The 26,643-nt window shown below is 40.7% G+C and overlaps 1 protein-coding gene across 1 annotated transcript; it reads right to left on the reverse strand.

Annotated features, from left to right (window-relative positions):
- Positions 1–1,138: 1,138 nt before the first annotated feature.
- On the reverse strand, positions 1,139–26,643 carry LOC125206650 (uncharacterized). Its single transcript, XM_089059845.1, has 6 exons — positions 26,144–26,643; positions 25,795–26,099; positions 25,245–25,381; positions 7,994–8,657; positions 1,730–2,908; positions 1,139–1,630 (listed from the first exon to the last, which is right to left on the reverse strand). The coding sequence occupies exons 1-6, from the start codon at positions 26,641–26,643 to the stop codon at positions 1,248–1,250; spliced, it is 3,168 nt and encodes a 1,055-aa protein (XP_088915971.1). The 3' UTR covers positions 1,139–1,247.

Raw genomic sequence — 26,643 nt, forward strand, 5'->3', positions numbered from 1 at the left:
TTTGGGTTGTGGCTGTTTATGTAGACAGCATATGATGCTTTTTTGACTTATCAATAGGGCAAAATGTGGGTCTTCGTCGTCAACTCAACTTGTCACAAACGATTCAACTATTAATTCGAAGGAAATAAGTGCATGTTGATTGTGATAGAGTTGAAGGAGAAGGCAAAGTTAACAAAAGTCTCATTTTTTACCGATATAGGTTTTAAGAAATTGTTTGATTTTATAAATGAAAATAGTAGAAAAAGTTAGTGGAATGTGGTTCTTACTTTTATATATTGTTTTATAATAAAATGTGGTTAGACTGAGTTAGTGAAATACGAGGTCCACTCGCCAACAATAATAAAATTGAGATGAGACTTCTAATTACGATCAGACGAAATTGTTAAAAAGAGACGTCTATTGGGAACCGGAGTGAGCATGATTTAATTTACTTTCAAAATTTCATGATTGAATTTCTTAGGTCTTCGTCAACGAATACATTAAGCATATTAAGTGGATCACATCTTTTTTTAATCCGTATATTCAATCCATACCATAGCTCTTCACTTGCACATAATTTATGAAAATCTAATGATTTATTTTTTAAAACAAATATATTTTTTACAATAAATTACGGAGATTATACATCCTAGGATACTTTTATGCTACTAAAGTGTCGTGGTTAATTTTATGTTGGAAAAATATAATAGATATTCAATCAAATTCTTACCAATACATATTTTTGTTTTTAAATAGTGCATATAAATCTACCAAATAAATTTCCTTCAAGAGAAGTTCCGTGGCTATTTTGACAATTTAATTTGATGTACACCATCTGTATGAACACATATGAACCAAACTCTAAAACTAATTACTAAGGGAAATTAATAAATTTCAACATCCAAAATTTTGAAACACCTATATCCATGATTTCGGATTGTTGGAAATTTAAATATACTGACAAAACTTTGGAAAAGCAATTTCCAGACTAAAGATGTATATAGTCCAGCCTCAATTATTTTAAGGCCTTTTTGGTGATCCAAAAACAAATTCGCACGGATTTGGCTCCATCCAAAGCCGACAATATCAAACTAGCAGACAATATAATATCAAACTAATTGCAGTCGACTATTCTAATATGGCCTCTCATCTACTTTATTATCTCTCCACAAATGTATCAATACAACTTTCAAATGCTTAAGTTTTTTCCATATAAAGTTTCCAGATGCTATGCTATATACAAGAATCAAACTCTCTTATTGCGAATACTAGCCGAAAAAAGCATACCCTGGACGACGCCTTTCTGTCCCTGCAACAATTGCTGCATAGATCTTGTGCAGAGCAGCTGCTGCTTCAATCATGTTGATTCTTTCATCTGCTGTATCAGCCAAACATTTCATTGCCAATTCAAATATTGACAACAAACATTGCACCTTTGCAGAAAAATGCTGATCTTTCCTTGATAATAAATCTGGCGCCACCATTTGAGTTGCTACATTGTGCTCTAATGCTTCACATATCCACTCTTTTATGCCCCTTTCTTCACCAAACATATCATCCGTCGGCCTCTTTCCTGTAACCATCTCTAGCAAAAGTATCCCAAAACTGTATACATCCCCATTTGTTGACACTTTGCCTTCCATTCCAAACTCTAGTTGTATCGCGTACATGCATTCAATATTTTGTTAGGATCAGTAAAACATTTAAATAAGATGAAAATTAAGTACGAAAAATTTTCATCATGCATCACCTGGTGCTGCGTAACCTGTGGTTGCCACTGTTTGTGTTTGAATGACCGTTTCTCCTCCATCGAAAAGCTTGGAAATACCAAAATCAGCAAGATGAGCAGTCATGTCTTGATCAAGCAACACGTTACTTGGCTTTATATCACAATGAACAACTGGGAATGTATGGCCATGGTGAAGATATTCAAAGGCTGCTGCAACATCTACTGCTATCTTCAATCTCTGCATAAGATCCAAACCGTAGATGTTGGAATGTAACCATTTCTCCAAGCTCCCATTTGGCATGTAAGTGAGAATAATTGCTTTGAACTCCATATTAGAACAACATCCAATAACTCGAACTAAGTTTCTGTGTCGAATGCTACTCAATATAGTAGCTTCAACATTAAAGCTCCTTAATGCCTCTTGCAGTCCCATGTTGAACACCTTTACTGCAACTTTCAACCCATCAGAAAGTGTTGCTTCGAATATAGAACCAAAACTACCACTTCCAAGTAGGTTGGTTTTGCTAAATGAACTTGTTCCTCGTTCAAGTTCCATATACGAAATTCTTCTGTATTCAGTTATTAATGATGGAATATCAGCCACTCTTTTCTGCTTACACTTACTTATGATAACAAGCATTACAATCACCACAATGACAGCCAAAACAAGTAATGGCACCATGCGTTTCTTTAACCATGATCTATGATGATTTTCTGAGCAGTGTGGAACTTGAAATACTATAGGACCACACAGAGCTAAGTTGTCAAAAAAAGACGTAGCGCTGAAGTTACGAAAACGACCCCCTTCCGGAATTTTCCCCTCCAATTCATTGTTGGAAACATTAAAATTTTCAAGAAAGTGGAGGTCTTCAAAGGACTTAGGTATTGATCCGGGAAGATTATTGTAAGATAAATCCATTGCTATCAAACCTCTAACCTTTCCCAAGGATTCAGGTACAGTTCCACTAAACATATTATTTGATAAGTTAAGAAATGATAGTGTTTGGCAACCATCAATTGAGCTAGGAATATCATCTGAAAAATTATTGAATGATAAATCCAAAGAATAATTGATTGACTTCAAATTTCCAAGCTGAGATGACAATTGACCGCTCAAATGATTGGAAGACAAGTTCAGCATCACAAGGTCTGTGATAATCCACAAGCTAGGAGGGATGGTGATAGAGACCCAGCCCAGACGGCCCAAGAACGCCATGCAGAGGTGCACGAAGGAAGCACACCGAGAGGACGAGAAACAAGGAGGAAAGAACCAACCCAAGCCAAGAAGGATAGACCAAGAAGAGAGGCACTGAAAACTGCTAAATTCAAGGATTTCATATCTCACTAGAATTAGGCCTTATTGTATTTTTATTTGCTTTCCTTATTTTTCGAAGATTGCATTAGGATAGATCTTTATTTTTTTATTGTTAAAATCTTTTCGGGTTTTCTTCTTGATTCTTTTCCGAATCGTAAGTCGAATCAAGCAGGGTCCGAACTCTATATAATGGAGTTCATTAGAGAGTCAAAATATCGAGAAGAAGAAATAAAAAGCTTATTCTCGAAACCCTTGTTCTTATTTCCGCCGCCTTCTTTTTTTCATTTGCAAAACAGGTGCTTTGTTCCACCGATAGGTTACTCAAACCTATCATTTGGTGCTTTACATTGAGTCCTCTTCTCCCACCACCCATACACAATCCCCCATGGCTTCTGGTTCAGGTTCAGATTCAACCAACAACAATGACGTTCCACCGCCGACCCCCTACTCCAACGAAGAACTTACCCAGATGCTTATCGACATGAAGATCCGTTACGCCGGCCAAGATAAGAAGTTGATGTCGAATCAGTTCGACCTCGAGGCGTTCTCTCGCCGGCAGGAAGCGACGAACCGTAAGATCGAGGAGAGTCTGTCCATCCTCATCGACGCAAGCCTGAAATCTCGCTTGCCTGACGCAGCCATCGCGTCACCTTCCACTAGGGGCTGGAAACTACCGTCGTCCCTCACCCAGCCACCGACGGACGTGGAGACAGAACCCCTAGCATGGGTCAAACCTGAAGCCCCTCCCTTCAATGGAGATAACGCTGCTGATTGGATCCGTAAGATACAGCGTTACTTCAATCACCACTTCACCCCACTCCAGGACCGCATCCACTTGTCGCATATCTATTTGATCACCCGGCCTCTAGCTGGCTGACATACTGGGAGGATAACTGCAAGAACAAATCTTGGGATCAATTTCTAATGGCGATTAAACACCGCTTTGACCCGGATCTCTACGTCGACCATGTGGGCTGTCTCGCGGGGCTGAAACAGACGTCCACCGTTGAGGCATATCAGTCTGCCTTTGAAGATATCATGCAGAAGGCATCGAACATTTGCGAAGAAACATTGATTCCGCTCTTCGTCAAAGGCCTTCATGAACCAATGAAACACGAACTCCTCACCAAGCGACCATCATCTCTGGATGAAACCTTTGCCCTCGCTCAACGATCGGTTGCCTGCCATAAGCTATCGTCCTTCACCAAAACTACCCAGCGCCCAAATTGGTCGGAGAGGGAGGCGCGACCTCGGCAACAGCAGTCGCCAGCCTTGACGTCGGCGGGTTTCCAGCGGTCAAACCCGGACAGCCAGCAACGTTCAGACATTCTGGTAGTCCACGTCTCTGCAGCGGAAAGGAGTGAGCGCGCCCGGAAAGGGCTGTGCTATTATTGCCCAGAAAAGTATTCTCGGGAACATGTCTGCAACAAGAAATTTTATGCTCTGATAGGAGCAGATGACGAGGAGGAACCACCGCTGTCTGACCAGGAGACAGAGACGGACACGGAGGGAGAGAATATGGTGATTACAGGAGATGTATCCAGTGTGCTGGAGATTGGCCCGAAACTGCGACCACGGTCTATTCACCTCCTCGACGATATCAATGGTTCGCAGGTGTTCGTACTGATTGATGGTGGCAGTACCCATAACTTCATCAAGCCCACCATCGCGGAAAAGCTAAGTCTCCCTATCCGCTCTGTAACTCCTTTTCGTGTCTTTGTTGGTAATGGAGCGTCCTTACGTTGTAATTTTGCTTGCCTAAAAACTCCTGTTTTACTGCAAGGTCATGGGTTCGACATCGACCTATTTATACTGCAAGTAGAGGGGCCGGACGTCATCCTAGGAGTCCAATGGCTGCAGGAATTGGGCGATGTTACAAAACATTATCGCAATCTGACTATGCAGTTTGAATGGGGAAGCCAACAGGTCTTCTTGCGCGGAGAAAGCTCGACCCCGCGGCAGATTTCTTACAACAATTTATTCTCGCTCATTGGACAAGAGCCGGACTGTGCAGTATTTGAAATCATCTCAGCACCCAACCAGTCCAGGCCCTTCGTTCCCAACCAAGGGGATCCCACCCCTGCTCCATGTCTCACGGCAGTCTTGGAGACTTTTGACTCAGTTTTCTCTGTCCCAACTACTCTACCACCACCGCGACAGTGGGACCACAGAATTCACCTACCCGAGGGTACGAAACCGATCAATGTGAAGCCATACAGGTACCCTTATTTTCAGAAAACTGAGATCGAACGGCAGGTGAAAGAGATGTTTTCCCAAGGTGTGATTCAACCGAGAACCAACCCGTTCTCATCTCCTGTCCTCTTAGTGCGAAAGAAGAATGGTTCCTTCCGATTTTGTGTCGACTATAGAGCACTAAATGCAGCTACAACTCCGGACCATTTCCCGATCCCAACGGCAGACGAGTTGTTTGACGAGCTCAACAAAGCACGGGTATTTTCTAAACTTGACATGCGCTCGGGATACCACCAAATCCGAACGAATATGGCAGATGTGCATAAGACGGCGTTCCGCACACACGACGGGCATTTCGAATTCCTAGTGATGCCGTTTGAGCTGACGAATGCTCCATCAACATTCCAAGCGGCGATGAACAGTGTTTTCAAGCCCTTTCTTCGCAGATTTGTGATTGTTTTCTTCGACGATATACTCGTCTATAGTCCCACGATAAACAAGCACGCTGCCCATTTGAAGCAGGTCCTTAGTATTCTGCAGCTCAATTCATTTTATGTCAAAGCCTCGAAATATGCATTTGGCATGGGAACGATCGACTATCTCGATCATATTATATCGGCTGGAGAACTGCGGGCTGATCAAGCAAAGATTGAATCAATGACGGCATGGCCAACACCGGTCAAGCAATTGAGGGGTTTTCTTGGTCTGACGGGCTATTACCGCCGCTTCGTCAAGCACTATTCAATTATAACCGCACTGATCTACTGCGAAAGGAGAATTTTCAGTGGACACTGACAGCAGAGGAGAGCTTTGCTGCCCTCAAACGGGCCATGACAGAGGGGCCCGTGCTGCGTCTACCCGACTTCGAAGCTCCATTTACTATTGAAACTGATGCTTCCGATTTCAGGATTGGAGCAGTGTTGCTCCAACATGGGCATCCGTTGGCCTTCTTTAGCAAAAATTGGGGCCTAAACGTCGCGTAGCGTCAACCTACCACAAGGAGTTGTACGCGATCATTGAAGCAGTCCAAAAATGGCGTCAATACTTGTTAGGGCGCGAGTTTGTTATCCGAAGCGATCAGTGGAGCTTGAAGGACCTTTTATCTCAGATTGTGCAGACGCCGGACATCAATTCTACATCCGAAAGCTCATGGGATTCAAGTTTCGGATCGAATATAAATCAGGGGCATCTAATCGGGTCGCCGACGCACTCTCTCGCCGTGACCCTGACCCCCAAGCCGAGGAGGCTGCGTTGGTTGCTATGTACGCACACCCACTCCCTGCAATTATGGAAACGATCAAGGCCGAGAATGATAAGCTGCCAGATCTGGTGCACCTGCACCAAGCTGTTGCTGACCGAGCAGCACCTATGCACATCTCAGTGGCTGACAGAATTTTGTTCTTCAAGCACAGCCTCTATCTCAGCCGCGATTCATCCGTCCGAACTGATATTTTAGAAGAATCACACAGCGTGAAAACTGCTGGCTATCCAGGAGAAAAACGCACCTTTGCGAGAGTGGCTGCCTGGGATGAAAGCCGACGTCCGTCGCTTCGTTGCGGCTTGTGCCGTCTGCCAGGCGACAAATTACATCACTGATAAACCATCGGGCCTTCTTCAACCTCTCCCGATTCCTGACACGGTATGGTCAGCTGCCTCCATGGATTTTATTTTGGGCCTCCCTTCATCTAATGGTTACACTGCAATTATGGTGGTCGTAGACCGCCTTTCCAAGTATGCTCACTTTGGGGCTTTACAGCCGGGTTTCGACACCCCCAAAGTGGCTAAGTTGTTCGTCAACACCGTGGTGAAGTTACACGGCTTTCCAGAGAGGCTGCTCTCAGATCGTGATGCCATTTTTATGAGTGATTTTTGGACAGAATTGTTGTCACTGAGCGGTACTAAACTGCAGTTTATAACGGCATATCACCCGCAAACGGACGGGAAAACGGAGGTGACTAACCGCGCCCTCGAGCAGTATCTCCGAGCGTTCACATTCGAACAACCGAAGAAGTGGTTTGATTATTTGCCATGGGCAGAGCTCGCGATGAATTGTAGCACCAATGTGAGCATCGGCATGTTGCCGTTCAAGGCTCTTTATGGGAGGGATCCTCCGAATGTTTTTGGAACACCAGCGAAACCTGCTAACAATGCCGCGGTGGCTGCTAATCTGGGCGAGCGCACGGCTCTGTTGGGCATTTTGAAGAAGAGCCTTACTCATGCCCAAGCTTTGATGACGCAGGCAGCTAACAAACACCGCTCTGACGTCGAATTCCGCATTGGAGATAAGGTACTGTTACGCCTACAACTATACCGTCAGATCTCAGTAGGGAAACCGCTCTCCGCCAAGCTCAGTAGAAGGTACTACGGCCTGTATGAGGTCACCTAACGTATCGGTGTTGTGGCTTACCGCCTTCGATTGCCCTTAGGGATCGAATTCATGATGTGTTCCATGTCTCTCTCCTCAAGCCATTTGTCCCTCCCATATCAGACTCGGCACTCTCCCAACTGCCCAATAGCTTCAAGGGGAGCAGGCCGATTGATTCCCCTGTTCGAGCAACGGCCGAGAGAGTTGTGCTGGTAGATGGCGTTCCTCAGGTTCAATGGCTCACCACTTGGTCCTCGGATCCATCAATGTTGTCATGGGAAACCCGGGACGACTTGCTACGTCATTTTCCGACGCTTCTCCTTGAGGACAAGGATACTTTTATCAAGGGGGGAGTTGATAGAGACCCTGCCCAGACGGCCCAAGAACGTCATGCAGAGGTGCACGAAGGAGCCTAAGTTGATCTTTCTCAATGATTTAACATCACCCAAACATTCAGGTATTGGACCCACAAACATGTTACCAGAAAGGTCCAAGTCTCCCAAATGATACATTTTGCAAAGATCATTAGGTATAGACCCAACCAAATGGCTGCCATTAAGATTTAGTCTTTGGAGATCCTTCAAGTTTCCAATTGTTGGTGGAATGGGTCCACTTAGCTCATTTTCAGCCAACTTTAGTAATAACAAACTACTTAAGTTTCCTATTCCTATTGGAATGGGGCCCATGATATTGTTGTCTAATGCTACAATCTGCTCAAGAGATAAGGAAAGATTCCCAATTGAAGGAGGTAGGATGCCAGTCGGTGGATTGAATGACACTTGCAAGATCTTCAAATGTCGACAATTAGTTAACAAAGAGAGAAATGTCAACTCCCGAGTTGGGAATTCAGCTCCGCTCAAATTATTTCCCCAAAGTCGAAGATTTTGGAGGAGCTTCAAATTACTTAACTCGGGTATGGAGCCACTAAATGAGTTGACAGCCATCTCCAACTCTATAAGTTTAGAAGCATTGTTAATAGAGTTTGGAATTGGGCCACTGAATCTGTTGTACGATAAATATAGATGTTCAAGATTGGGAAGTGAATTTCCCATTTCTGATGGAAGAGTGCCATTCAACTCATTGAATGAAGTTTGAAATTGTGTCAATCTTGAAATGTTGAATATGGAAGATGGGATGGATCCATTTAAAGAATTGTTGAATACAATTAAAATTTCGAGTGCGGGCAGGGAGCCAATCACTTGTGGTAATTCGCCTGTCGTTTACATAGCAATAAATGAGGTAGTAACATTAAAATTTATATAAATTATACTCTCTCAGTCGCAACCAAGATAATACACTTTCCTTTTTAGTTTATCTTAACCAAAATGACACGTTTCTATTTTTGGTTTCTCTCTCGATTTAATACTTACACTCACTCTTTCTCTCTCCAATTTACTATATTAACCAGCAACTCCTAAAATCACGTGTCGAATAAGAAATTTGCTATCTTAACCGGGAAGGAGGGAGTATTAATACAAAAGGTGCAATATTATACAAACCAAGTTATAATAACGCTTCCTCCATCCTAAAAAAAAAAAAACTCATTTTTCCATTGTCTAGGCATTCAAAAATAGTCTCCTTTGAAAAATAAAAAGGTTCTCTCAAATAATTATTCTTAAATTCCTACTTATTTTACAAGTTATACCTACCATCTATATCCCCATCTATCCATCATCTGTTTCTCTCATACTTAATCCATTTTTTACATTTCTCTCCTCCACTATATCCATTTATTATTCTTTCCTCTTTTAATTTACTACTCCTTCCGTCCCAGATAATTCGACCCAGTATTCCATTTCGGGCCGTCCCACATAATTTGTCTCATTTCACTTTTACCATTTTTGGTAGTGGACTCCATATTCCACTAACTCATTCCTACTCACGTTTTATTATAAAACTATTATATAAAGGTAGGACCCACATTCCACTAACTTTTTCAACTCACTTTTCATTACAATTCTTAAAACCCGTGCCCGGTCAAAGTGACCATTATCGAGGACGGAGGAAGTAATTTTTTATTAAAACTCGTGTCATTACCGAATAGGACTATTTTTAGTGGACTGAGTGAGTTATCAAAATACAACAATTCGTAATTCACCTACGCAAATTAAAGATTTTTTTTTTTTAATTTGGAAAAAAAAGTTTATGATATTTAAAAGTTTGTAAAGATGCAAAAAAGGAAAATATTGGGTTGAATACATGTGAAATGATTCGACGACAAACAACCTTATTTTAAGCATGCTTGCATTTCCAATTGCACGAGGAATATTGCCACTAAGAATGTTGTACTCTAGGTTCACCAATTCGAGATGTTTGCAGTTCCATATATTTGTTGGAATACGCCCTTTGAGTCAGTCAATTGAGAGTGTCAGTATCTTGATGTGGGACATGTAAATCAGGGCTCAGCCTAAGAGTGTTTTTACTTGAAATATTACTCCATCCGTCCATAAATAGAAGGCCAAGTTTAACCGGACACGAGTTTTAAAAAATATAGTAGGTTGAAAAGGCTAGTGGATGGTGGGTCATATTTTTATATATCAGTTTTATAATGAATGTGAGTGACATAAAGTTATTGGAATGTGAGGTCCATTACCAAAAGCAGTAAATATGTAAATGGATATTTATTTATGGACACACGAAAATGGTAAAATGAAACGATTATTTGTGGACAGAGGAAGTAGTGCATTTTTTCTCTAAAGATGTTTCAGAGAATGATATCTAATAAATTTAAAAATATAATACTCTCTCTATCTCATTAAAAATGAAACGTTTCCTAAAATAGATACAACAGTATCTCTACCTTTTCCTCTTTCTTACTTTACTATCTCTTCATTAACTAACAAAACAACACTATATCAAAACAATTTTGCATGTCAACTATATGAACTATATGTCTATATTTGATTTTGCATGTTACAATTTTTAAATAGTACATACCTGTCAACTTGTTCCTATGAAGATATAACTTCTCAAGCTTTGGTAGATTGCTAAAAGTTGGGATAGTGATAGGATGCGGGATCCTATCGATTGGTAGAGCACACGAAACGATGAATTGAAGTAGCAATTATCAACCCTAACGTGAGGCTAGGGTTTAGAGAACAAGAGATGAGAAAAAGTGTTTTTATTACTTTAATTCTCAATGACTCGATCTATGGGAATTCTACATTCCCCCTACTTGATTCGGACTTACGATTCGGGAAAGAATCAAGAAGAAAACCCGAAAAGATTTGACTCTATCATAATAATAAATAGTTCTGCAAAATAAGGAAATAAACCAAAAACAATTCAAAAACAAATCAAAACAAATATATCTCTAATATTGGACGAAGTCTCGATACTTGGCAGGTCGAGGGGCGTTCCTTCTCGGACGCTCCTTCTTGGTAGCTCTGCTCTTCGATCTGCCCCTTTGATCTGATTCCTCCTCGCCGGCTGACGTCGAAATGTCTAGCTGCATGGGCTCGTGCAGCTCCGTCTCGTTGTCCATCGGCCTCTCGTGGATTAGGGTCGTATCAACTCCCCTTCCCTTAACAGCGTCCTTGTCCTCGAGGCGCAAAGTAGGAAAATGAGACCGAATGAGCTCTTCAGGTTCCCACGACGGTGCAGCATGCACATCCGACGACCATCGGACCAACCACTGAACCTGGGGAACTCGATTCACCAAAACTGTACGCTTCTGCGTAGCTTCCACAGGGGTATCACGCGGCTGGCTCCGACTAAACTCAGGCAGCAAACCGACCCCCACTGATTTATTAGGAACAAAAGCTTTGAGCAAGGAGACGTGGAAGACATCATGAATTCTGCTGTCCGCGGGAAGTTGAAGTCGATATGCAACCTTCCCAATGCGTTCAAGAATCGTGTATGGACCATAGTAACGTCGAGCAAGCTTGTTCGAGAGCGGCCGTCCCACCGACTTTTGGCGGTACGGCTGGAGTTTAAGGAGAACCGAGTCACCCACCTTAAATTCCACATCCTTCCTCTTGTGATTCGTGAATTCTGCCATCGAATGTTGAGTTCGCTGAATTCGCAGCTTCAAGGCACGCAAGGTTTCTTCCCGTTCAGCCAACAGCTCAGCTACCTCAACATTATGAGAGGGACGTGCATAAGTATCAAACAAACTAGGCGGCTCCCTGCCATAAAGGGCTTGAAACGGAGACATCCCAATACTCGAGTTAACACTGCAATTGAGGGCTAGCTCAGCCCACGGTAGTGTTAGGTTTGGTATACTGAAAAGCATGTTTCGAGCAAGTTTCGCTCGAATAGAATCTTGCTTGTATACGTAAAACTCTACAATCCACTTTTAACCCGATTCAGTATTATTCGAGCAGCTCCGCACGAATAGAATCACTATTATTATTACATTGTATTTGCTTGTGCATTTATAAGATGTTTTACAAACATTTAAATGCATAAGAAGTAAACAAAGTCTAAGTCTTTTGCTTAGTAGACCGGTTGTGGGCGTCGTCCACTTTCAGGTAACACGGTCAGATCTATGCAATGCTTTGCAAAAGAAAAAGAAGAATTTCACAACCTAGATAGGCTTAGACTACCTATCGTGAAAGGTTGCAATGTCAGTCCGCATATTTCTAAGCCTTACTAAAATAAGATGACATTGGTGTGGTATAGCACTGAACGGATCTAACAGCAAGACGTGTCTTTATGCTATCTACCGAAAGACTAGGTCTTGATAAAATATTATTTCTTAATCTACATATGTTAGTATTGAGCATACGGTATTGATTATGCACTACTTTGACTTATCAAATGGTGCGGGTTTTTCGCAACCCAACAATCCTGATATATTGGGTAGTGGTGATTAATATCTAGCGGTGCTAGGATTGCTATTATGTTGAAACGTGCGCGAGGTAAGTCTCGTTTGATAATGTCCTCAAGAGGAGCTCGAACAAGGTTTTATTATTCAGAAAACTGGCCAGTTGGAGTTTTATTACTCTATGAATAATAAATAAATGTTTCTTGCTAAGTCCACTCTTGGAATTAATAAGATATTAATTAATTAAGTCCATAGTAGACATTAATTAATTAATGGACATTTATATCTTAAGCGCGGGAAATAAATAATAAAAGTGGAAACCCGGATTACTTGTAATTTCGGATTTAGACGGGGAGAGTTCAATATTACTTCTGTAGTGGCTGCTCGTAATATTCCAATATAAGCTTATATTAAATTGTTGGTTCAATTTAATTAGTAAAAAGCTAATTGGGCGAGCCCATATCCAAAACCTTCCATAGATCCTGTCTGGGCCCAAAAGGAACTTAATATAAATAGGAGAATAAAGGAGACAAAATAATCACAATTTTCATTCTTGAAAAATTCGAAATTTTCGAATTCCCCAGCTGAAGGAGATTTCAAAATTTTCACCTATTCCCAAAAGGATTTCTTCTGTCTTCTTTATTCGAGTCCTAATATTTTGATAAGATCAGTCCACCCTGATATCGAGATACAGTTCGGGAACCAGAGAGAAGATCTGTGGTCTAGTATTGAAGATCATCACGTGGAGAAGGCGCGAGCAATCGACGATTCTTTGGAGAATCAAATCGGTAACCCTAAACCGTAGAATTCATGTTTTAGGATTTACTTTCTTTGAGCATGAATTATTTGCGTTCTAGCATGCAATTATCTGTTTAACATGTGAATTGATTAATCGCATAATCGGTCAAATAGATCCGTGTCTGATTTATTTGTTTTGTACAAGTCTTCCGCTGTGCAAGGGGCACCAAAACCCCATCAATTGGTATCAGAGCCAAATTTTTGGCTCTGATTATGTGGATTAATTTCATGTTATGTGAATTTCTTGAATGCGTGTTTTTCTTCGCAGCGTGTTTTGTTTGATTGTTTATTTGTTCGAACACAAGGACGTAGAAGTGCGAAGGAATTTAATTCTCTATTTGTGGAATCAAATTCAAAGTTGATGATTGCATATCTTTTTAAATGCGGCGTGAATTCCTGGCGTCTCTTTTACGTGTACATGTGTTTATGAGAATTAATTCTCAAGTATTGCAATCTTTGCATAATGGTTAGATTAACTAAATTATTTGATATATTTCATCAATTGTTTGGTTATACGTAATATTACACGTTAATTGAAATTGGATTCGCGGGTATAACCGCATTCGTTCGGCGGGCTCGCAGCCTTGACGTGATCCAGCGGCTGCAGCGGGAGCAGCGACGCAGCTGCACGATTGCGGCTGCAATCTGCAAGCGCGACGGCAGCGGAGTTCTGGGCAGCAGCAGTGGCTGCAAAGCAGTGGGAGTCGACGGAGAGAAGGATGCCCAGGCCCTCGGGCTGGGGCTGTCTCGACTGGGTGCTGGCAGCAAGCTGCGACGCCGGGCAGGCGATCAGCGAGCAGAAACGCAGCAGCACCGGAGAGAAAGAAGCAGCGGCGAAGTCGACGCAGGAGCGCCGGCAGCCTCCGTGAGGCGGCTGTAGTGCAGCGTTCGGGTTGGGTTTTTCCTGCGCGACGTCACAACGTCTTGTCTCGTGACTTCGCTTTCCAAAATTGATTAGGATTTCCATATCTTTGGATTCAATTTTGGAAATTATTCAAGATTAATTTGGAAATAAGATTTGAATATATCTTGTGGATTTTATATTTATTATATAAGATTTGATTTTGTATTAAATCATGGATTAATATTAGATTTTGTCCTTATTTTATGGATTTGTAGGGATTTAATTCCTAGACGAAAATCCTAGTTAAATTTGGATAATGACAATCTAATATTTATCTATATCCTATGGATTAATGTGGATTTATCCCTAGACAAATCCTAGTTGGATTTAGATAATGATAATATTATTTTATTCTTATCCTATGAGTTTATGTGAATTTATTCATAGATAAATTCTAGATGGATTTGGATAGGAATGATATAATATTTTATTCTTATCTTATAGATTTATATGAATTTGTTCCTAGATAAATCTTGGATAGATTTGAATAATTATAATATAATATTTTTCTTATTCTATGGATTTGTATGGATATACTCCAAGATAAATTCTAGATGAATTAGGATTAATATTTATATTATTTTATTTTATCCTATAGATTTGAATAGATTTAATTCTATTAAGACAAATCTTAGATGGATTAAAATAAGTATTAATCCAATTTATCCTTATCTTTTGGATTTATATCCTAGATAGATTATGATAAAGATGATATGTAAGAAATCCTTAATTAATTGGATTTAGATAAATTTATTTATCTAAGAAATCCTAAGTAATGTTTGATATATTCTGGATGTCTATTCTAAATAAAATTAAGATTTGTATAAATCTTGATTGATTGGATTTTATTTTTATCTTATGGATTGTGATGGAAGTGTTTCTATCTAGTAATATCCTAGTACGATTTAAATAATGATAATCCTAAATCAATGTTATCTTGAATTGTAGGATTTGATTTTATCGAAATAAAATCTAGAATAATCCTAAATTGATTTAGATAGTTAACTCTATCTTGATAAATCCGATCAGTAATTGGATAATTATGATCCAATATAAAACTTAATTATTTAATTGATTCTCCCTTGACTAGATTAAATAATTGTCGATAATTATCCTGTGTTTAAATGCCATGCATTAGATGGATTTATCTGTTTATTTGGTGTTTATCTATTTTAAGTGGATTATCTGCTTTATCTGCTTATGTGATAATTATTAAAAAACCATATAAAAATATCTAAGTGATGATTACAACAAGTGCGTTGTATATGGTCTCCATCGGTTGGACTGTCAAATTTTGTGAAGCTGATTTTCTAATATTATCACCACCTACAGAGTAGGGACAATAATCCTACGAAAACAGCAAGTTCATAAGGGCGGACTTCTCACATAATAAATAGAATGAACTAGAAAGTGGTTCCCAATATTATTGCCACCTGCAGAGTGGGGACAATAATCCTAAGGAACTGCGAGTTTCAGGGTTCAATCAGAATTTATGAGATAGCTTGATTTTGTTATCAACACATGAACATTGTTATGGGAGTGTGTTGTAGAAATAAAATTCTGTAATGCTAAATCTGATGGTCGTGCTTAGGCAGCATTAGGTGTGTCAACCTCCAGAGGAGGAAGCTATTGATTCGTCGGTGTTGTGACCAGTAAAATTGTCAAAATTTTAATGCGTATTAACCTCCAGAGGAGGATACAATTTATTAATTTTGCAGTTGTAAGATACATAATTGTTTTGTGGTTATTTGTGATTATGTATTGAGCATGAGTATGCGATAATAAGTTTATTTGCCAAATCTTCATTATGTCATTTAATATTTGTCTGTGATCCTTAAAGAAAGTAAACTCAAATGCCTAAATTATGTAGACCGGAAACGAAAATGGATAAGATTCTCATCGCTGAAAGCTTGGAGTTTATACTCAATGATTCATGTCCTCCATTTCCTCGACATAATTCTACGAAGAATGTTCGAGAATGCATTACGCATGTACTTGAAAAGCTCTTTGAGGAATAAGGTCAAGCTATTTTCCTTTAAGTAGCTCGACAAGTCTTGGTTAATGACGATGAAAGATGGATATCAATAGAATCTGTCAAGATGATTCGATTGGAATATCCTAGAGTGACAGAATGTTTTGAGTGATCAACAGATCCTCAAATAGTTTCTGACACAAGTCATCGCCTAAAGTAATAAAGAATGACTACAAGAAGGTTTAGCTGAAAAGTAGAAAATCTTCAGAATAATAGTCGTTATATTACTGTTAGAGGAAAGTAACATCATAGATGACGAATTCATAAAGGCTGCATTTTTCTTAAGTCCTAGTTCATTTGAACAAAAGACTAGATATGGAAATGGGAGAGCCTGGATTGTCATCGAAGTTTGTTTAAAGCGAGTAAAGATGCTTTGTGAGTTGGATTGACCTATTTTATAGAAGGACAATGACTTACATGACAATGCAACTTCTAAATAAGAGATCTTGATCCAGTTAGGTTTTTGTTGCAGTGGGAGCTATTAATACTCAACTATTGTTTTATGGTTGATGCTTAAGGCATCATAGTATTAAAATAATATAAGTGCGACAAGGTTGAGTATTCAACAACACATCAACTTCTTAATCATTGAATGATAAAGTATTTATGGCTCTTAGCCTTAAGGCCAAGAAAATACTTAGAAATTGTTCGAACTGATCTAGACTATCAGGATTTTAACAATTTGTTTGTTAAATAGCTTGAAAGTCGATAATGTCTGTTTGATGCACTATGAGTTAGAATCGTTTGATTCAGAATACTTATAGAAGTGCAATATAGAAAGACTAGCGAGTCTTAATGGTTTACACCATAAGACCATAAGAAGACGAGCGAAGGGTTATGATCAGTAGTGGGAGTCTAATCTCCATTAACGAATCCAAGCATTCATCTAATGAATGGGATAGTTATGTAAGAAGGAATCGAAGTCTTTCTAAGACAAGTTTGATTATGTGATGAGTTGTACTCATTAAAATCTTGTCATTGATGGGATAAACATTAAAGAAACTACTAACATCAGTACCTTCTACAAAACACGAGTTGTGAACTAGAGCGACTCTAGTCTAGCACATCTCAAGGTGTAATGTTGTTCCAACACGTGTTGGAAAAGTGTCCAAGAAATTGGAGTTGTGTACTGAGGCATGTTTTAAGGTTTTTCCCAAATGATGTAAGGTTATAAGTTCTGTAATCTTCAAAGATATAATTCTTGTATGAAGATCTAGAGATGAACTACAAGCCTAGCAGTGTGATAACTCTCAAAATAAAGAGAGAGATATTGGATTTTCCACATTACCAAGAAGTCATACCATTAGAAACGTTTGCACTAATAAAATCAACTTCAGTACCTAAGATTGTAAGAATCATATCGTAGTGGGAGCGTTCCACTGGAACATAACAAGTTCATGGGTCTAAGAGTGTCGTAAGACTCAGTCTTAGATCAACTTGAACATAATCCCTTTAACTACAATGTAGTATTGGTTCATTTGGATATTCATCCTTATAAAGGTGATAGATTTCAAACTACAATCTAAGATAGACAACATGTTTTACAAGACTTGCAAAACTACCTATAGGCTGTGTCAGTCAGTGGGAGCTAGTATATTTGCAAGTGTAAATATGGATCTCAAAAGGCTAGACAATGACAATGGGTTATCCCCAAAGAGAATTATCTTCTCGCTATCATTGTGCCAGGATTTATTTGATCCTATTGTCTATTAGAACTTACATAAATTAGAATGTATGTATTATGATTGTCAAGACAGCCTTCTATAAATAGAAGTCTTGAGGAAATCATCTACTAGAACATTCTAATGGATATGTAATTAAGGGCAAGAAACGCATGATTGGAAGCTTATATAGACCTTCGTGGTCTTAGGCAAGCATCTAAATCAGAGTATATGTGTTTTATCAAAATTGTCAAATATTTGGAATTTGACTTGTGTCCTTAACAGTGCTGTAAGCACAAGGAAGTTGAAAGTGCATTACATATAGTATTATTGGTACTCTACGATGATGAAATCTACAAAAGTTGCAAACAACTAAGATTGACATCTGGCGTAGGAAACTGGTCGTCTACCCAGTTTAAGATAAGTGATTTAAGAGAAACTAATTACATTCTTAGCATCTAAGTCCTTTTACGATTGCTAGAAAGAATGTTCTTAGGAATCCTATATCTACACATTGCTTGGAACATTTAAGCATTAGAAATTCCATGAAAAGGTTTATACCTCTCAAGATGGAATTGTCTTGTCTCTAGTCAAGTGTCGTTTGACGCTTAGTGAGATCAAGAATTATGAGACTGGTTTCGGAGATAGTTGTCTCATGTATACTATAATGTGTACTAAGTTTGATATTAGTTGTGCTTATGCATAGCAAGTATATATCATATTAACCATGGCAAAGGATTTTGATTGAGGTAATGAATATACCCTAGTGCTTGAGAAAGACTAGTAAATATATTCTAGTTTACCAGTCATTCATGTAATGTCCTTGGGGTTACACTGTCTTAGTTTTATGACTAATCAGTGATCGAGTAAGTCATCCTCTGAATATGTGTTTACCTTAGGAATATCTTCCTAATAGCTTTAATCGTAAGTTTGAGTATGCCTATGAGTATTATTTTTTAATTACTCTAGTGAAGGCTAACTCAAGGGACACACGAGTTTATTAAGCTAAGCAATCACATATGGGGATGAAATTAATTAAAGATCAAGTACGCAACAAAGACATTATGGTGAAAAAGATATTATCAGAGAACAACCAAGCAGATTTTTCTTTCACTTGGTGAAATGAATGGTAGTTCGATATATCTAAAATCAATACCTGCTTTGTGTATAAGTGGGAGAGTTTTTGGCAGTGGGTATACTCGAAAGCATGTTTTGAGTATAAGTGGGAGATTGTTAGGTTTGGTATACTGAAAAGCATGTTTCGAGCAAGTTTCGCTCGAATAGAATCTTGCTTGTATACGTAAAACTCTACAATCCACTTTTAACCCGATTCAGTATTATTCGAGCAGCTCCGCACGAATAGAATCACTATTATTATTACATTGTGTTTGCTTGTGCATTTATAAGATGTTTTACAAACATTTAAATGCATAAGAAGTAAACAAAGTCTAAGTCTTTTGCTTAGTAGACCGGTTGTGGGCGTCGTCCACTTTCAGGTAACACGGTCAGATCTATGCAATGCTTTGCAAAAGAAAAAGAAGAATTTCACAACCTAGATAGGCTTAGACTACCTATCGTGAAAGGTTGCAATGTCAGTCCGCATATTTCTAAGCCTTACTAAAATAAGATGACATTGGTGTGGTATAGCACTGAACGGATCTAACAGCAAGACGTGTCTTTATGCTATCTACCGAAAGACTAGGTCTTGATAAAATATTATTTCTTAATCTACATATGTTAGTATTGAGCATACGGTATTGATTATGCACTACTTTGACTTATCAAATGGTGCGGGTTTTTCGCAACCCAACAATCCTGATATATTGGGTAGTGGTGATTAATATCTAGCGGTGCTAGGATTGCTATTATGTTGAAACGTGCGCGAGGTAAGTCTCGTTTGATAATGTCCTCAAGAGGAGCTCGAACAAGGTTTTATTATTCAGAAAACTGGCCAGTTGGAGTTTTATTACTCTATGAATAATAAATAAATGTTTCTTGCTAAGTCCACTCTTGGAATTAATAAGATATTAATTAATTAAGTCCATAGTAGACATTAATTAATTAATGGACATTTATATCTTAAGCGCGGGAAATAAATAATAAAAGTGGAAACCCGGATTACTTGTAATTTCGGATTTAGACGGGGAGAGTTCAATATTACTTCTGTAGTGGCTGCTCGTAATATTCCAATATAAGCTTATATTAAATTGTTGGTTCAATTTAATTAGTAAAAAGCTAATTGGGCGAGCCCATATCCAAAACCTTCCATAGATCCCTGTCTGGGCCCAAAAGGAACTTAATATAAATAGGAGAATAAAGGAGACAAAATAATCACAATTTTCATTCTTGAAAAATTCGAAATTTTCGAATTCCCCAGCTGAAGGAGATTTCAAAATTTTCACCTATTCCCAAAAGGATTTCTTCTGTCTTCTTTATTCGAGTCCTAGTATTTTGATAAGATCAGTCCACCCTGATATCGAGATACAGTTCAGGAACCAGAGAGAAGATCCGTGGTCTAGTATTGAAGATCATCACGTGGAGAAGGCGCGAGCAATCGACGATTCTTTGGAGAATCAAATCGGTAACCCTAAACCGTAGAATTCATGTTTTAGGATTTACTTTCTTTGAGCATGAATTATTTGCGTTCTAGCATGCAATTATCTGTTTAACATGTAAATTGATTAATCGCATAATCGGTCAAATAGATCCGTGTCTGATTTATTTGTTTTGTACAAGTCTTCCGCTGTGCAAGGGGCACCAAAACCCCATCAGGTAGGAGAGCGAACCACCGCTTGGGACGATCATAGACAAAGGCACGCAAATACTGTTCCAATGCACGGTTCGTCACCTCGGATTGGCCATCCGTTTGGGGATGGTAGGCCGTTGTGAATTGCAGTTTCGTTCCACTAAGAGAAAGCAACTCGTCCCAAAAATCACTCATGAAAATAGAATCCCGATCCGACAGGAGCCTTTTTGGAAAACCGTGTAGCTTTACTATGGTGTCAACAAAGAGCCGTGCCACGTTAGGCGCATCGAACCCCGACTTCAAAGCACCAAAATGCGCATATTTAGAGAGACGATCGACCACAACCATCACTGCGGTGTATCCGAAAGAAGGGGGAAGCCCCACTATGAAATCCATTGAAGCCGCCTCCCATACCATGTCAGGGATCGGTAACGGCTGAATCAGAACGTTGGGCTTATCACGAACATACTTCGTAGCTTGACATGTAAAGCATGCAGCCACATAATCACGAACATCCTTGCGGAGACCCTGCCAATAGAACAAAGAGGCGACACGGGCGAAAGTCCGCCGCTCCCCCGGATGCCCTGCTGCCGGCGCATCGTGGCATTCCTCCAAAATAGCCCTGCAGACCGCAGAATCCCGGCTGACGAATAGACGCCGCTTAAAATACAATAAACCATCTGTCACAGATACATGCTTTGGTCCAGTACCACCCGCCACCTCGGCATGTAGTCGTAGCATGTCCGGGAGCGATCCATTTTCCGCCCGGACTACGTCCAAAACAGCCGGCATTGGCCGTGTATAAAGCTCGAGAAGCTTCGGGGCCTCGGGTCCGATAATATCTTCTTGGCGAGACAGAGCATCGGCAACTTTGTTTGCAGCGTCGGCCTTGTATTCGATGGTAAATTTGAACCCCATAAGTTTCCGGACATAAAATTGTTGATCCGGTGTTTGCACCACCTGTGACAGTAACTCCTTAAGACTCCGCTGATCGCTACGTATTATGAACTCCCGACCCAACAAATATTGGCGCCATTTTTGTACCGCCTCAACAATTGCGTAGAGCTCTTTGTGATAAGTAGAAGCCATGCGTCTCCTCGGGCCCAATTTCTTGCTAAAGTAAGCAATAGGGTGGTTTTGCTGCATTAGGACAGCCCCAATTCCAAAGTCAGATGCGTCCGTCTCAATTACAAATGGCATTGTGAAGTCAGGTAGACGGAGGACGGGAGCGGAGCTCATGGCCGCCTTCAAGTCGGTGAAACTCTGCGAGGCCGCGTCAGTCCACCTAAACGAATCCTTCTTCAAGAGCTCCGTCAATGGGGCCGCAATAATTGAATAATTCTTGACGAAACGACGGTAGTACCCAGTTAAAGCGAGGAAACCGCGGAGCTGCTTGACGTTGGCGGGAGGCGGCCAATTTATCATGGCTTCAATCTTGGTCGGGTCCGCATGCAGCTCCCTTGCCGTAATAATATGACCTAGGTAATCGATCGTGGCCACCCCAAAGGCACATTTGGATTGCTTGATGAAAAAAGAATTTTCCTGAAGAGTAGACAGGACCTCGGTGAGGTGCCGGATGTGATCGGCCATCGTGTTGCTGTAGACGAGGATGTCATCAAAAAAACAATAACAAACTTGCGGAGGAGAGGCTGGAAGATGCTATTCATAGCTGCCTGAAAAGTGGACGGAGCGTTAGTGATCCCAAAAGGCGTGACGAGAAACTCAAAATGCCCGTCGTGTGTGCGGAACGCAGTCTTATGGATATCATCCTCATGCATGCGAATCTGGTGATAGCCCGATCGAAGATCCAACTTAGAGAAAATTCTGGCAGCGTGTAGTTCATCGAAAAGCTCGTCTGCCGTGGGAATTGGGAAATGGTCCGGTGTGGTGGCAGCGTTCAAGGCACGGTAATCCACACAAAATCGAAAAGTGTCATCCTTCTTTCGTACCAACAAAACCGGCAACGAGAAAGGGCTCGTACTTGGTTGTATAACGCCCTGGTGGAGCATCTCACGGACCTGCTTCTCAATTTTCGCCTTCTGAAAATGTGGGTAGCGATAAGGCCTGACATTGATTGGCTTGGAAGTCGGTGGAAGGTGAATTCTATGGTCCCACTGGCGCGAAGGCGGTAAACTAGTTGGAACGGTGAACACCCCGTCATAAGCGGCCAGAGTTTCGGTCAACAGGGGATTGATGGGGAGAACCAGGGCCTTTTCCGTGACCATAGATTGGTCGATCTGGAGGAGCTCAAATAACTGGGCTTCCGGTTCCTGAGCAATCAGTGAGAACAAACTGTTGCACGAAATTCTTCGCGGGGGTGTGTCTTCCCCTTGCAAACAAACGGGCCCCGAGTCAAGCTCAAATTTCATCAACAGCGTTCTGTAATTCTTCGTAACATCACCCAAGTCCTGAAGCCACTGCACTCCCAAAACTACATTCGGCCCAATGACAAATATGCGAGACACATCCCCAGTTATTTCCATATGAACTCCATCGTCATCTTGGTGGTCGTGAAGAGGAATGGTTGAGTCCTCGTCCTCACTGTCCTCACCAATAAGGACGTAAAATTTCATTGCGCATGGGTGTATTTTTCCGGACAGTACCAACAAAGGTTCCGAGCTGTCCGGTCTGCCCTCTCAGCCGCGGAGATCCGTAAAACCGGGTAGTCTCGTGGGCTACCCTCCCTCAATTGTTTAGGAGTCGTAGCCGGTGGTTTTGGGCCGGTAAGTTGTTTTGTTTCAATCGCGACATCCGATGCTGGCGCCCGAAGATCACGACGCTGCCATGGTTGGCGAGCGCTGGGCTGAACTGGCTGCGCCGAGGCGGCGCGGCAGGCTGCAAGCTGCTGAGCTAAGGCGATGGCGTCGCTCAGAGACGACGGTCTTCTGATAAGTAATTCGTGTTTCAATGACGATGCGAGCCCTGCTATAAAAAGCGATGTCAGAGTGCTGTCGCCCACATTCGACACCTTCCGGAGGAGTGGTTCAAACTCGGCCAGTTAGGCATCTAGAGAACCGGTTTGGCGCAGGGCAGCTAGGCGGCCGACATAGTCTTCGTAGAGATCAGGGTCAGAACGTCGCTTGATGTCCATCAAAAAGTCCTCCCAACTGCGGCCCTCGCTATTAGATTCCCAAAAACCAAACCACTCCGCAGCCGAATCATCCAATAAGAACTCTGTGAGATAAAGTCTGTCCACCAAAGGTGTGAAGTTGTGGTTGTAATACTTTTGAACCTTTTTAATCCACAAATTAACCCCCTCACCACCGAAACGTGGGGGTTGGACCTTGAGTTTCGGCCAAGCCTCCGCATCGAAACCTACTGGTTTGACGAGGATGGAGCGGGGTAGCGACCATCCGCGTGGGTTAGTCGCCGCCAAAGTCGCTGCTCTATCCGGCGGCTTCTTCCCCAATTCCTCCATCGTAACCTGCAACCGTGTGATGTGATCCTCGACGCTCTTATTGAGAGACGTCTGTTGCCGTTCAAACGACTCATGGGCGAATCGGTTGGCCTGGATCTTCTTTTCGTCGTTGGCTAGCCGAACCGTCATGTCGTAAACCGTCCGACCAACTTCGTTGAGGGTAAACTCCTTGGGCGGCGTACCGTCGGTCGTCGCACTAGTTTCTCCTGCCATGGCGAAGGTGTGCGGGGGAAGAGAAAATCAAGAAAGCACCAGTTGATAGGATGCGGGATCCTATCGATTGGCAGAGCACACGAAACGATGAATTGAAGTAGCAATTATCAACCCTAACGTGAGGCTAGGGTTTAGAGAACAAGAGATGAGAAAAATTGTTTTTATTACTTTAATTCTCAATGACTCGATCTATGGGAATTCTACAATTTATAGAATTCCCCCTACTTGATTCGGACTTACGATTCGGGAAAGAATCAAGAAGAAAACCCGAAAAGATTCGACTCTATCATAATAATAAATAGTTCTGCAAAATAAGGAAATAAACCAAAAACAATTCAAAAACAAATCAAAACAAATATATCTCTAATATTGGACGAAGTCTCGATACTTGGCAGGTCGAGGGGCGTTCCTTCTCGGACGCTCCTTCTTGGTAGCTCTGCTCTTCGATCTGCCCCTTTGATCCGATTCCTCGTCTCCGGCTGACGTCGAAATGTCCAGCTGCATGGGCTCGTGCATCTCCGTCTCGTCGTCCATCGGCCTCTCGTGGATTAGGGTCGTATCAGATAGTACCTGACAAACTATTACGGCAAAAACTCAAGTATGTTAAGGAAGACATGTTGAAGATCGAAGATGGAATTTCACCGGTTAAGTAAGAGCTTCCAATGTATAATATCTCGAGTCTCGAAAGATTTCCTATCTCAGCTAGAATTCCTCCTGTGACCGTTATAGTACCAGAGTGAGTGATTTCGTGGTCCTCTGATCATGTCCCCTCTAGGGTAGATAACATCTTATCTCATCTTGGAGTTATCAAATCGAACAAGATATTGTCAAACAGTCCCTTAAATATATTCTACGTTCGTTCCCTCATAGCTGAGTTGCTTCTTTCTTACACTCGTTATAGAAAATCATAATAAATAGATAAAGTGGAGAAAGAGTAAAGTAAGAGAGCCTGCACACCCTATGTGAACACTTAACTAGTTTTAATTGCAAAGTGTTATGTAGGTAAGGAACACATTTGTGACAATATTATGAGATTGGCATACATACCTGTCAACTTGTTATGATCAAGATATAAAGTCTCAAGCTTCGGTGTATTCAGGAGAGTTAGGATACTTCCTAACAAGCTATTGTTAGATAAGCTTAAGTATGTCAAGGAAGACATGTTGAAGATTGAAGATGGAATATCTCCAGTTAGAGAAGCATTGTCAATGTTCAATCTCTCTAGTCTTGAAAGATTTCCTATTTCAGCTGGCACTCCTCCTAATAATACACCTTATATAAGTAATTTTTATTTGTAGATCATAATCAATTTTTCATATTAGGATAGTATAGGTTAGTGACTTTCGATCATTAGAGTAGAATCACATATATATTGTACAAACTCCCAACTATAATTTGGACAGTTAGAAAATGTCAACAGATAAAAAAATAACAGCAACAAAAATGTCAACACAGCATCAATATGATTTAGACCGTTAGAAAATATCAATAAATGACAAAATAACAGCAACAAAAATGTCAACGCAGCATCAACCGTTGACATTTTATGTTGCTGTTATTTTGTCATTTATTGATATTTTCTAACGGTCTAAATCATAGTTTGTAGTTTGTACAATATTTAGAATTTGCATTTGATTACATATCCTTATATTTGAGTAAGAAGAAATTTTTACCTTGATAACCATTAATGTACCCCAAGTACAACTCTGTAAGCATTCTCAGTCTCCCAATTTCACGTGGGATGTTGCCACTGAAATTGTTGTACGATAATGACAATATCTCTAGATGTGTGCATTTCCATATATTTGGTGGAATATGTCCTTCAAGTCGGTTACTAGAGAGTGACAGTATTTTGATGTTGGGAATATTGTTGCAAATATCACTTGGAAGACGACCTGATAGGCTATTGTTGCTAATTCTAATTTCACTAAGGGAAGACCCATTGAAAATAGCATGTGGTATGGACCATTCAACTGATTATCGTCCAAGTATAACATTTGGAGCTTAGAATTGTTAGACAAAGATGCAGGAATTGTACCTAAGAAAGTGTTGTTGTGCATATAGAGTTTCTCTAGTTGAGGTAACCTATCTAACCATGTTGATATTTCTCCGGTGAATGAATTTGCTCCCACATTCATCACCTTCAAAAGACGTAGTTTAGAAAGCTCAAATGGTAACATCCCCGTAAAACTATTGGAACTGATGTCAAGATATCTTAGAAACGAAAGGTTTCCGAGATGTGGAGCAACAGTTCCAGCAAGGTCGTAGTCACGGAGATTGAGAGCAGTGACACGGCGGTGCTTGAGGCCGCACGACACACCAATCCAACTACAAACTGATGCATTTTGAGACCAATTGGTGCTCAAGGGAGCATAAGGGTCGGAAGTGATGGAGTTTTTGAAGGAAATGAGTGCATTTTCATCTGCGACAATATTAAAGGAGAAAGCAAAGCTATTTAATAACAAGATTGAGAGAGCAAAGCAAAAAGTAAAATTCTCCGTTAGTTTGATGTTGTGTGTCAT

Source organism: Salvia hispanica, chromosome 6 (genome assembly GCF_029641045.1).
Source record: "Salvia hispanica isolate PSC_SH4W2 chromosome 6, Shi_PSC_v1, whole genome shotgun sequence".
Lineage (NCBI taxonomy): Eukaryota > Viridiplantae > Streptophyta > Magnoliopsida > Lamiales > Lamiaceae > Salvia > Salvia hispanica.